This window comes from Lacerta agilis, chromosome 12, assembly GCF_009819535.1.
Source record: "Lacerta agilis isolate rLacAgi1 chromosome 12, rLacAgi1.pri, whole genome shotgun sequence".
In the NCBI taxonomy this organism is placed as follows: domain Eukaryota; kingdom Metazoa; phylum Chordata; class Lepidosauria; order Squamata; family Lacertidae; genus Lacerta; species Lacerta agilis.
In genome coordinates, this window is record NC_046323.1 from 29,576,807 (window position 1) to 29,590,169 (window position 13,363).

The 13,363-nt window shown below is 41.8% G+C and overlaps 1 protein-coding gene across 3 annotated transcripts in view; it reads left to right on the forward strand.

Moving 5' to 3' along the window:
- Positions 1 to 13,363, forward strand: part of SLC25A13 (solute carrier family 25 member 13) — a 114,252-nt gene that overhangs the window by 12,606 nt on the left and 88,283 nt on the right. For all 3 annotated transcript variants that reach the window (XM_033165243.1, XM_033165244.1, XM_033165242.1), the window contains one exon: positions 11,486 to 11,539. In XM_033165243.1, coding sequence (XP_033021134.1) covers positions 11,486 to 11,539 — 54 coding nt within the window. The remainder of the gene's footprint in view (positions 1 to 11,485; positions 11,540 to 13,363) is intronic.

Here is a 13,363-nt window from a genome sequence, read left to right on the forward strand (position 1 = left end):
AGACGTACTGAATTTTGAATAATTTTCACTTTTCCATTAATGTAGTCATTTGTCACTGACATTAAGTCAGGCTGCTTGTCAGTTCACTATTTTATAGTACAATCTGCCATGGCATGTCAGTTTAGATAGAAGGCATCTTTTAGTGATTGTGAATTAGTCCCTTGTTGATATGAAGTAAATTTTCTTGTTTCAGAGATAAACATAATGATAATTGGATTTCCATTTGACCATTATTGGTAGTTTGATGCCCAGTATAACAATTTCCTGCGTATTAGTTTTTTCATGAGAGTCCAACATAACTTATGCTAAATATTAGGATTGCAGTTACAATGCTTAGGAATACTGCTGTGTATAATCTGCTGATGTTTCTCTCTTGTGCTTGGACCTAGCTAGTGCTATTCTGGCTATGAAAGCATTCTCATTCAGAGAAGCAAGTTCGCTGTTAGTATATAGCAGGCACGTCCAACTCCCAAGAGACTGTGATCTACTCCCAGTATAAAAAACTGGCAGTGATCTCCCCATTGTCATTGGAGGGAGGAGGACCATGCGTGGAGTGGATGGATTGCCCAGAGTTGTTGAGCTTTTTGGGGGGAAGATTGCACAGAGCTATTTTAGCTTCCCCCCCATAACTTTTTGTACACGATAAGGGTCCTGTGATCTACCAGGATCAGCCGGGGATCTACTGGTAGATCACAATCTACTGGTTGGATATCCCTGGTATATAGGATTATACTAACATTTCTATGTTTATCTTTATACTAGTATATAAAGTCCTCAGCCCTTGAATTTCCCAGTAATTTAAGGCTATTTGCTCTTATAAAAATGCTCCTGCTTTTTCAGTCAAAATAAAACACAACTCGCTTCTTTTCCCCTGAAACCTTCCTACTATTGCAGTGGAAATGGTCCGTCTGAGAGTTGCCCTGGATCTTTTCACTTAATTTTAAATCTGATTGAGTGCCAGGCTTGACGTCATATGTTGTTTCCATGGCAACCAGTTGATCTCATTTTTTTTTTTTTTTTTTAAAAAAGGGTATAAAGCCGGGTCTGGAAAGAGAAGTAAATATATCACTTTAACCAACCAATCAACCAAAATCCTTATGTGCCTGAAAATTCAGTTAATAAAGTATTGAACAAAAGGAAACCAAATCTACAGACACAATTGTTTCTGAACCAAGTTTGTGTTTCGAAGCTTTCAGTGCACGAGTGGATTTTAATTACTATCAACAGACATGTCAATTTTTGGGTGTGTGTGTGTGTGTGTCAGTTATAATTAAGTCTTCCTAACAGCTGTTTCTGCTGTTCTTTCAGCCATCCAGCACCAGGCTTGCTGCCACCTAGTCTATCTCTTCTGAATCCATAAATAATCCTTACTTTGCATAAACTGAAGACACTCAAGGCACACTATCATCCCACTGGGGGAAAAAAATACATGCATGCTTTTTATTCTTGTGCTACAGAACTAGGTAACCTGTGGCCCTCCCAGTGTTTTTCAACTCTCCTCAACCACATGGCCAACATCTGAAGGCCCATAGCATCCTCATTCCTGCTGTGTTGTGTTTGTGAAGGAAAGCTTTATACCAGTCGCTGAGCATTTGAAGCTACCTTGCAAGCAAGCGTACTCAAGTTTCCAGCCTACAAAATATATTATGAGTCTGTTGGATGGAGAGCTCCATCCTTTCTCCAGAAGCTCATTGCATTTGTCTGGTGGATTCAGAGTCCTGTTGTCTAGCACCCTGTTTGGTTTCTGTACCGAGCACCGAGATGGGATAGAAAATTGAGTTGGCCCTGTGCCAGCCTGATCACTTGTCTCCTATGGATACCTGGCAAGTCCTGAAATGCATGGCCTGTAGACGCACTGTTTGTATGCTGGACACTGTTCATTTATTTATTTTGAATAGTTCTAAGCTTCACCTTCATCCAAAACATAGATTGTAGGCCAGTGTACATCCTATGCCCTTTTAAAATGTGGCGGGGTGTTTTTTGGGGGGCGGGCAGGCGGGCGGGGAGGTCGTTATTGGGTTGCTGTTTTAATTTTGATTATGTATTTTGTGGTTTTATATTTTGATTTTATTCTGTGAACTGCCCTGAGACCTCCGGGTATAGGGCAGTATATAAATTCAAATAAAAATAATCAGTGCTCCCACCCCAAATGTTTAGGAGTACTCTCATTTTCCTACTCATTGAAATACTGCCCCTCAATGAGGCCAAACTTAGGTTCACAAAATGTTTAGGGGGTGTGCGTACCCCTGCGTACCCCCTCCTCCCCAAAAAGCACTGATCATCATCATCAGTACAAAGCCTGGGCAAATAAAAATGCCTTAAACTAATGCCAAAAAGAATACAGTGTTATCACCAGGAGGTTATTACATGGCAGGAGCATAATGCATCTGGGTCGGAGGTAGAAGAAAGAGAAGAGCCTCCTTTGTAGATCCTGATGCAATAGTCACAAAAGCCAATTTAAATGCCAGTTACTTTTAAAATGGATAGCTAGTTTTTACCATTCCTGGCCTTGAGAACTCCCAGTTCACAACAGAGTACTGTTGCTACCTTTGGGTGCAATTCATATCCTACTGAGGCCAATGGCAAAACTTTTTCATGAAGTCAGCTTTCATGTTCTTCAGCATGACTGCAAATGGAGGACTCAGATGTTGTTGAACTGCAACTCTCATTGGCTTTGCTGGCTGGATCTGACAGCAGCGTACCTATATTCTCATGGCATATGCAGTGGTAGCTTGGTTCTCAAACTTAATCTGTTCCGGGCATCCGTTCGACTCCCGAAACCGTTTGAAAACTGAGGCGCGGCTTCCGATTGGCAGCAAGAGCTTCCTGCACTCAATTGGAAGCCGTATTTGACGTTCGGCTTCTGAACAACGTTCGCAAACTGGAACACTTACTTCCTGGTTTGCGGCGTTCGGGAGCCAAGCTGTTCGGGAACCAAGGTACCACTGTACATAATTTGCTGTAGCATGTTTACAAAGAGAGAGTGGCTTTCTAAATAAGTCCTGATTTTATTTTCCAGTAGCATAATACATTCGAACCAGAGTGGTTCCGTACTGGTGTTCATTTTGCTTTTTTTAATTCTAAAGAAAGCTTCTTGACACTGAGATTTCCCCCTCTTTACTATTTATAGTACAGAAAAATGCGGTTACTTAAAGGTGATGTTGTCTGTTTGCATTATGCATTTGCATTTTAGTCCCCCCTTTTTAAGAGCCAATAAATTGATTCATGCATGCACATGGATTTGTACCCACTCACACACTCAGCTACTGAGGTGTAGCATTTTGAATAGACAGGAACAGACAGATCTGATTATAAATACAATCTTTAAAAGTTAACTTCTGTGCTCAGTCAAAAAAAGAAAACATTGCATGAAACAAAATGCATTTACCTGTCAGTTATTTTTACATAGTTCCTGTCACGCACAATTATTAGGTGGGACACTTTATCTATAGGATTTTATTTTGTCCTTCTGCTTATTCATGACAAGGGTTCCACAAATAAGACAGTCTTGCTAGCAAATTAGTGCAGCGAACTTCTGTAGTAAATAACCTCCACTCCTGCATATTTTACCCAACTTGCCTTGCTAAGGTGATCTGCATAAACCAACTGTGATGACTTTGAAACCAAACCTTGACAAGTTGGAACAGATTGGGTGGGTTGTACCCAATGGTGGATTGTCATTAGCAGAAAGCTCTTATGCTCATGTGAAGTGGGATACCTTATTTTCACTGTGCTTCCCCTACCCAGTCATATGTTGGTGAGGATTGGGAGATCTTCCAGAACATGTTGGGATATGGTGAAGAAGGTTGGAGTAGGCAGATGGGATTGTTGAAAATTGGATTATGAGTGAAAGCGCTTTCCCACCAAGGCAGCCTTTCCCAATCTGGTGTCCTCCCGATGTTTTGGACTCCAGTTCCCCTCCTCTCCAGCCAGATGGTTAATGGCCTATCTGGAATGCAGTTGTCACCCAGAACATCTGGGGGGCACTAGGTTGGGGAAAAGTGCATATGCATTGTGCCTGCTTTTCAGTGATTGTCTTATCGTATGGTCTCTGATTTTAAATTTTGTATGTGTTTTCACTATATGTGGATATCATTGCTTTCCATGATATATTGGTATATAAATATTTTTATACATAAATAAAATTGGTGGCTGTCATGTTGCTAGCCATGAATGATAACAGCCTTTTCTTCCTTTCCATACTTTTGGCCATCCCTTTACAGTAGCACCATCGATAACGTTGGGGAATTCCTTACCCACAGAGATGCGTCTGGTTTCTTCACTTTCGGTGAATGCTGAAGACAAACCTCTTTTCCGTGGTTTTTGGCACCTGAGACATGTGTTTTAAGGGCCCACCATAATCTGTTTTAACTGTTTTAAATTTTAAATTGTTGTAACCCACCCTGGAACCTGCCAGAGAAGGGAGGGTAATAAACCTCTGGCTTTCTACCTACATAGAACATACAAACCTGCCTCCTGCGAGACTAGTAAATATTTGCTTTTCTAGCCTAGCACTGTCTATTCTGACTGATTGGCAGCGGATCTCCAAGTTCTCATTCCATAAAGATTTTGATGATCTCAAAACACACTCCCCCCCCCCAAAGCCGTAGCACTAGCCAAGCATGCTGCCGGTACCAATTACTGGGAGAAATTCAAAGTCTTTGCCTATTGCATGCTTTTATTAATGCATGTTTTTATAAATGAAAAGAGTTGCATTTTTATTTTGTTGTTTGTGTTTGCACATATAGGGCATCTATAACCACAGATTAGTCTCCAAAACAAAGAGTAAAGCAGCATGCTTACTGAGAACCAGACCTATACAAATTTCAAGATTTCCTAGCAAAATGGGACCAACTCAAAATCTACCCACGTTTCTATTATATTTGCTTGTTAACGGTCTTGAGGGCCTTTATTTTAGGGTTGAAAGGCAGTCTAAAATATTTTTGCAAATAAGTACCATGTGCTGTAGGACTATCAACGTGGCACTCACTTTTAAATTAAAACACCCTCATGCTGTGGATGTGAAATGAAGATAGAGCTGTTAAATTATTAAATGAAGGCATATGTCAAGTGTGGGGAACCTTTGAGTCCCCCCGATGTTGCTGAACTACAACTCCCATCATCCCTAGCAGACATGGTCAGTGGCCACAGAAGATGGGAATTGCCATCCAGCAAATTCTGGAGGGTCAAAGACTCCCAATATATGATGGTGGCATGATGTCTGATCTGCCTTTAAAGTTGCAGGAGAATAAAAAAAAGCCTGCCACAATTTTGCAGGCTTGGGGAGCTCTGAGAAGAGCTTCCCAGGTGCCTTTAATAAAATAGTGGCAGTCCTAGCTAAAACTTGCTAAGCAGAGCTGGTCAGTTCTCAAGGGCAGTGTTTTTCAACCTTTTTTGGGCAAAGGCACACTTGTTTCATGAAAAAAATCACGAGGCACACCACCATTAGAAAATGTTAAAAAATTTAACTCTGTGCCTATATTCACTATATATAAAGTAATTCTCTTGAATTTTTCCATTTTTCCCACGGCACACCAGGCAACATCTCGCGGCACACTAGTGTGCCGCGGAACAGTGGTTGAAAAACACTGCTCAAGGGGACGGCTGGTTGCATTTCATTCAGGTTGTATGCAGCTCAGCCCAGTTCACTCAGCTGCTGTTTTGTAAAGGAAATGTGAAATCGTCCAAAGTTTTGTTAAATGGGCACTGCATATGCCAGTCAGGCTTGCCAGTAAAGGCCACCGAACAAGAACAAGCCTAAAATCATGCATGTCAGCGTCACAGACTTGGAACACCATCCTTGTTCCAAGATGCCCCTTGTATCATTCTGATATCTTGGAGGACAAAACTGCCACCAGCAACAATAGGCACAAACTGCTGCTTCCCCTGCAGTACAAGAAACTTAGGAGCACCGGCGTGTGTTTCTAGAAGCCTAGTGAGTGAGGAGCAGATTGTCTGTCTCTTATTGCTTTGTTGGTATGCTTCGCAGCAAGAGCAGCAGAGTGGGCGGTGGACTCTACCTAATGTGTTTCATCAGTTCAGCATTTGAAGGTTAAACTTCCATTTTCTTCAAGTACAAGAAATAACAGACATGGAAAGATGATGGATGCCCGTGTTGTTATGCTGCAGTCATAGTGGAAGGTGTGTGGGAGGAGGAAGACATGGGGCTCGAAAGGATCGATGGATTGGAAGGCTTCCAGCTTTCATGAAAAGCTGCCAGGCAGGTGTTGCAGCTCTTTCCTTGGGCTTTACAAAATATGTCATTTCCTTGGCTTTTTAATGTGGTTCTTGTTTTTGATTTAATTAAATGATAAGATTGTTCCTAAGCTCCATCATGATAGTAAATATTCTGCAGTATATAAATGCCTTCAAACATACAAACAAAACAAAACAAAACAAACCCACCCTCCTTATCCTAGCAGCTACATTTGCTTGGGAAGTTTAGAGTTGAAAAAAATCCTAGTAAAGTATTGTGAATATTCCCTTTATTACTATGTAAGTTGCCCTTAATGCCAGTCTTTAGCAGATGCATACCCTGCTGGCCAGCCTCCTTTTGCAGATGGCATGGTGGGAGGTGTGTATTACACCTGTGCTCTTGCATCTGCAGTGGCTTCCAGTTAGACAGGAAAAATGCAACTTTCCCCCTATAAAGCCCCAAATGTCCTACCATGATCCCTCAGCTAGCAAACAGTGCCCTTAATGTGTGTGTGTATTCCGTGACTTATATAACCACCAAGTATCCCCATGTCTTTCCCCTTTCTCTACTGCCCCTCCTTTGCCAAATTTTACATTGTATTAATAGAGAATGCAAAGTCGTCTTTTAGTTTATGGTTTTGTTCTATTGCAAATTGATTTGAATATTTTTTAAAAAAGTTTTTTTTTTAAAAAAATTACGTTGTAAGTTCCTTGGGGCAGAGACTCGTCATCTTGTAATTTGGGGCGTTGATGGTGACTAAAAACCTTGGAAGGCGTTCTTAGTGGCTACCTAAAATGTGTATTATCCCCCTTTCCCAGTGTTGCTATAAGGATAGGGTCCAGATTTTCACTCTGACCTGTATTCTGAATAAACACCGAAAGTCCTCTTTTAAAAATAAAATAAAAAACAAACTTTTACCTGTGGTGCAGAGAATCAAAAACCCTTGCTAGGATTTGTTTCCTTTTGTCCCTTAATGAATACCCTGCCTGCTGATCCACTTTTCCCTTTCAGCCATTTCACTAGTCCCTACCATCTGATGTCCGCTCAGGAGTGTTTCAGGTTCATTGTAGCTGAACCTGAGCACTTCACTATATTTGAAGGACTGGACTTTGATTTTACTAGTACAGTGAGGGAAATGCTCAGTTAGCCATTAAGAAGGCCAGATTATCGATTCCCACCCACCCAACTCCCCTTTTCTGGACTTCAGGCGTGTGTTGTTGTTTTTTTAAAAAAGCACTGCTACCTATTCTCTGCCCTGTTTCCTCTGCCCTGTTTCCCTGATCAGACAGTTGGGAATATTGCACCCTTGTTGGCAATTTGCTTGTAAACCTGCTGATTGCATTTTGCGACACGCCGTTGTGGCCGTATCGGTTCATCATTCTATACCACAATCAAGGTTCTTAACTTGGATTCTGACAGTGCTGGAAAAGCACAAGTGCCATTCATCCAGAAGAGGATGCTGACAACCAGGTGCACTGGGTCATGGACTGGCGGGGGGGGGGGAGAGGCTAAATAAAATCTGGGCTGTAAGAGGATGGCTTTTGAACCCCTCTGGAAACTCTCAATAATGAAATAATCCTTTTCAGGTCAAGTTAGTTTGTCTAATACAGCTGAGTTTGTTTGTTCTGGATTTAGGAACATTTGCAGGACCTGGAACAAAAGTGTGCTGTTTTTTGAACACGAAAGACAGCCACTGCATTTCCTCAGGTACTCCATTCCATTCCTCTTCAGTTTTTACTGAGCTATGTTTAGGTCCCCTCACACTTAGGATTTATTTTTTTGTACTTTTGCAAAACATGGGGTTCCACAAAGCCTGCCAGTACCTCTTGCTTTGTGTATGGATGGTGCTACTTTGGCTTCAGAAGGAGAATATGTTCACTGCTAATATGCTGAAAAGAACATAGTGTTCGATATCCCAAACTACCATGTGAAGAGCAGTTTAAAGACCATTTCTGAGATATACTTTGAAAGCTAGCTCTCTACTCTTAGGCTCTTGTACAGTTGATAGCGAAGTAGGTTCAGGTAAGGACAGGCCTTTCGTTTCTTTTCTATAATAACTGTTGGGAATCTGCATTAGGAGCTGTCCCAGGTCCTGCCTTGCCTGACCCAGCCTAGCCATCTGGATACTTGTAGACTGCTGTCTTGAGTTGGACTTGGGGTGCAGTTTAGCCACCTGCTAGGCTTTGTTGCTCACGTTGAGGGCTTGCAGTTTTGCTTGAGCAGGGTAGCTGTATTGCTCACACTACATTATCATCAACTATGGTTTGGCTACAGCTTCTGTTTCCATTTCCAGGGAATGACCATTTCGTTCACGCTCAAAGCACACACAACTGAGTACACATACACCATTTTTGGACCCAGAAAAGGGGGGAACAGGGTGGCCTGGGCTTAGGCATTATCCTCGATGTGCACAGTGACCCGGAACACAACACCTGTGCAAATTGGGGGTTGCCTGTAGTTGCAGGTGCTGTGGTTAAAATATGAATCAAGTATTGTTATGTTAGCATGGCGCAATGATGTGATCTTAACTAGTAGCGTAACTAGCCAGGGGCGGGCGTTGGGGGTGGCGGTCTGCACCGGGAAGGGGGTCTGTAGTGCGGCATGACTGCACATGCTGTGCACTGCCCCTGGGCTGGCTGAGAGGGGGGGAGGGCAAGCGGGCTGAGGGCCGCTGGACTCTATGTTGCACAGTGGCCTGGTGCCGCCAGGTTGAGCAGTCCTGGGTCAAGCTTGCCACAGGGTAGAAGTGATGGAGGGGAGAGGCAGCGGCAACATCCCTTTCCAGCTGCCCCCTCCCCAGCTGGGCTCCTGTGTGCAAGGGAGCTCTGGAGACCCTTGCTCCCTTTGTGTCCTGCTCCCCTATGTGCTTTTAGAAATTTAGTATTTTCAGGGAGTGAGGGCAAGGAGAGTGCTTGGCCTCGAAGCGTTTTGGAGAATTCTGGACTGCTCCTAAAATGTTGTTGTCCTTTTGTAGGTGAAGGAGTGATGGATAGGGTGGCATGCTCCTTTTGTACTGGGGAAAGATTTCTAGTTGCGGTTGTGGAATTCATTGAATTTGGGTCCAGTCTGCCACAGAGAGCACAAAGCCTTGTGAATGGGCTCTCAAGTAAATAACTGTCTTAGCACAAGATTATGACACTTAGGACAGCATGTACACTTGGATAACACACATTTTCTGGCTATCTACCCCACAATTGCTCATGTCGTTTCGGTGAGTTTTGGAAGGAAAAAGCTACCAAACATCATTAACCCCCAAGTAGCTAGCATCTAAAAGCATGCACTTTCTTCCTAATGCATTAATGTATCTTGATGTACGTTGTTTAGTTCTAATGAGAGGCATGGGCTAAAGTGAGAGGATACACATTGATTTAGGGTGGGGGTTTCCATAAAAGATGTTTTGGATGGGTGGGGTATAAATAATAAAATTATTATTATTTACTGGGGGGGGGCATTCCTAGGAGATTGCATTGTGTTGATCTGCATTATGTATACAAACGTTCACACATCTGCACTCTTGGCTATGCTGTGCCCATTTGTTTCTAGGGACCATATTCTCAGGAGGGCAGCTCAGATGTTTTGTCTCTTTCTTATAACCACTATGATAGACACCAAAGAATGTATCTCCTTATTGATGTGTGTTTATGGGAGTAGGACAATGTTTTTCCCCCCAGATCATTCAAAGTCAATAGCCATCTTAATATAGAGGATGTTGCCTGAATATAAAAAGGATTCTTCTAATATCATGTATCATTTGCTCTTACAGTTTTTTTTTTAAAGCCTACATTAGATTTTTTAAAAACCTCCATTATTGTTAGGATTAATTTTAAGTTTAATTTGTTTATATTTCCCACACTGAACTGTGCCCAAAGCAACTCACAACAAGTACCCACTCATTAGCGAAATGCAAAAAATTTGCACACACAAAGATGTGCAAGGAAATACATAAATAAATTCAAATAATCAATAAACGTAGGAAAAATTAAAGAATACAAAGAAATAATACAGAGGTAATTACGTTTAATTTTGCTCAGCGTCTGTCTGTCAGCAGACAAAAATAAATAAGAAGATGAATAAAGCCAGTTCATATTACCAATTCTAGTCTTTCCACACTCCAAGGGGCTAGAGCAGCCTGGTTTAGATACAGTTCAGAGCTTTCTTACCAAGGTGAGATAACTCTAGCTAACTCCCTTATCTCTCCTCTGGAGGAGGCTGGGAAAGTTCTGCAGAGGGCAATCAGGGAAGAAGGGTTGTAGGTTAGAGAGGTAGAACATTTGCTGTGCATGCAGAAGGTGCCACTTCCAATCCCTGGCACTTCCAGGTAAGGCTGGGAAAAGATCTCATGACTGAAACCCAGTTCATGAGAGTTGGGTGCTACGTTCCCCCAACAGAGATGGCCACATGCTCTGGCCAGCCAAGCTGCGCTACTGCGCTTAAAGAGTTACGGGTCAGAAAAGGCAGATACCATGTGACTGTAGCGACTCCAGTAACACTGTGCTTTGCTTCCCAAACTCTGGAAGTGAAACTTGGGACTAGAGGGGGTTGTGGCTGGGCAAGTGCGCTTTGCTGCAGGTGTAGTTGCTACTCTTTGTAGCCCCATAGCAAACTGCATGGCTGGAATATTATTTGGAGAAGGGTGGTTGTTGGGTCATCAAGTACAGCTACCGTCCACCATTGACAAAGATAGCCCCTTCCCTTATTTTGTAATCATGATGTTTTAAGTCTGTCCGGGAGTTTCTTCAACCCTCAACCTTCCTTATATCATTGCTGCCCTAGCTTTGAATGGCAGGTGAGTGCAAAGAGTCATTATTGACAGCTGCCTTTCAGACTTATCAAAGCCATAGAGTTTTTCCAGAAGTGATGGAAGACTTCTTGTTAGGACTTGTTTTAATTGCTAAGTATTTACTATTAAATAGTTTATATTTTAATGGCATCTCTCTCTCTCTCTCTCAAAAATGTGTCATTGCTTGTCCCTAGTACTCAGTATTGGGCACTCAGGTTATAAAAAATAGAATCAGTTCCTCATTTAATATTTGCCAGGTTGTTCAGAGGAACAACGCCAGCAAAAATATCAAATAATTGAGTGTAAATGTTAAAAGTATCTATCTATCTATCTATCTATCTATCTATCTATCTATTTCTCACATAAACCACTGCCTAATTTATTTGAGGGGAACATTTATTTTTCATCACTCATTCTTTTGTTTGAATTATCCTCTTCCTTTTTTTAAATGACATTTTGACATCCTTTGTATAGACTATGCATATTAATATAATTGTATTTACTTGTAGGTGGCTCTAACCAAGAGAGCTGATCCAACTGAGTTGAAAACAATATTTTTGAAGGTATGTTAAAAGTAAATATTTTATCCGTTAAAGCCTGAATTTTTCGTTTCTTTAGCTCTTATTGCATTATTCATCTCTTGATAGTCTTCTAACCATTAATCATTCACTGTATTATTACCATGTTAGATTTAAATACCACTATCAAAAATTGAACAATGCTCTCCAAGAAGTCAAATATGTTCTTGAATGATTATTGTATAGACTCGGGGAAATATAGCTATCCCCCCCCCCAAATAGAAGAGAAATTTCAGTGTTTCCTACATGGAGCGGTGTGTGTGTGTGTGTGTGTGTGTGTGTGTGTGACTCTCTTAGAAGATATGTGAATTAGAACTGCAGTCTATAACTGTTTTCATTAGCATTTCCCCATCTCTCCCAAATCATTGGACTGCTAACTATTGGTGGAAGCGAATGCAGATAGACTCACCCTGCCCCTACAAGAGAGTAAGAAGGAATAACATGAAGATTGGTTCTGCAAACATTTTATTGGAGTTAATTGCTGGTGTAACTTCACCTGAATACTAATCATGGATAGGAGCCAGTAGCATAACTGTTTTCTGCCCTGAGTTGTGTGCTCTTGTTTTCCACTGCTACTTGTAGCGTTGATTTCGCACCAAACTTTCAATTGCTAACCAAAGTTTAGGGCTGTGGCTTGGAAAGCTGGTTTCTAAATCTGAGTTTGGAAATGCTCTCAGCTGTGGTTAGAGGGCCGAATCATTGTTCAGGGAGACACTCAAGAGCAAGATGGAAAGAATGCAAACATGCAGCTTGCTCCTGATTTCTAGATTGTGATGGAAGTCTGGTGTCTGCACTGATTTCTCATTTCTGCTTTTGGCTCTTGGAATATGCTAGGTAAGCAAAACCATCAGGTTCATAGTGAGGACTTCCACATTGGACTTAGGCCATGGGTAGGCAACCTAAGGCCCGGGGGCCGGATCCGGCCCAATCGCCTTCTAAATCCGGCCCACGGACGGTCCGGGAATCAGCATGTTTTTACATGAGTAGAACGTGTCCTTTTATTTAAAATGCATCTCTGGGTTATTTGTTGGGCATAGGAATTCGTTCATTTCCCCCCCTTCAAAATATAGTCCGGCCCCCCACAAGGTCTGAGGGACAGTGGACCGGCCCCCTGCTGAAAAAGTTTCTTGACCCCTGGCTTAGGCTGTTGCTTCTGCATTGGGGACGAAGCAGGTGGGGAGGAGTTAAATGTACAGTTCCAGCAAACTAATTATTTGGGAATATATGGCATGGTTTCATTCAAATTCCTTTCTGGTCTCTTGTTTTACTTGTACCTGGAAACAACAGCTGCTTGAAAGTTTCCCTCTACCCTCCGCCTGGTGAGATACAACAACAACAACAACAACAACAACAACAACAACAATAATACCCCACCCTATAACAGTGAGAATTTGGGCCTCTGAGAAAAGCCAGTGGACTTGCTGCATCAAGTAGAAGCTGTTCTAAAAGCTGGATTAAGTAAAAATAATAATAATTTGAAACAAGAGATCTATCTCACAGCTACTTCAATATCAGGAAAGCCAACAATAGCAAGATGAGCCAGTAGCTGTGACCTGGTATAAATGAGAAGGCACAAAGGTCGCTCCAAACCTGTATATTTTATGCTACTTTAACAGGCTTATCATATAAAATGGGATAAGCCTGCAAAGTCTTTTCGATGGCACACTTTGTGAGAAATCCGCATGTGCTGCTCTGAGAGTCTTCGTAGGAGGATGATACATAAGTACACATTTAATTCTTACCTGACATGTGTATTTATGAATATAAATTATTTTCTCCTTTGTGGATTTTCTACGTTGCATTTGCAAA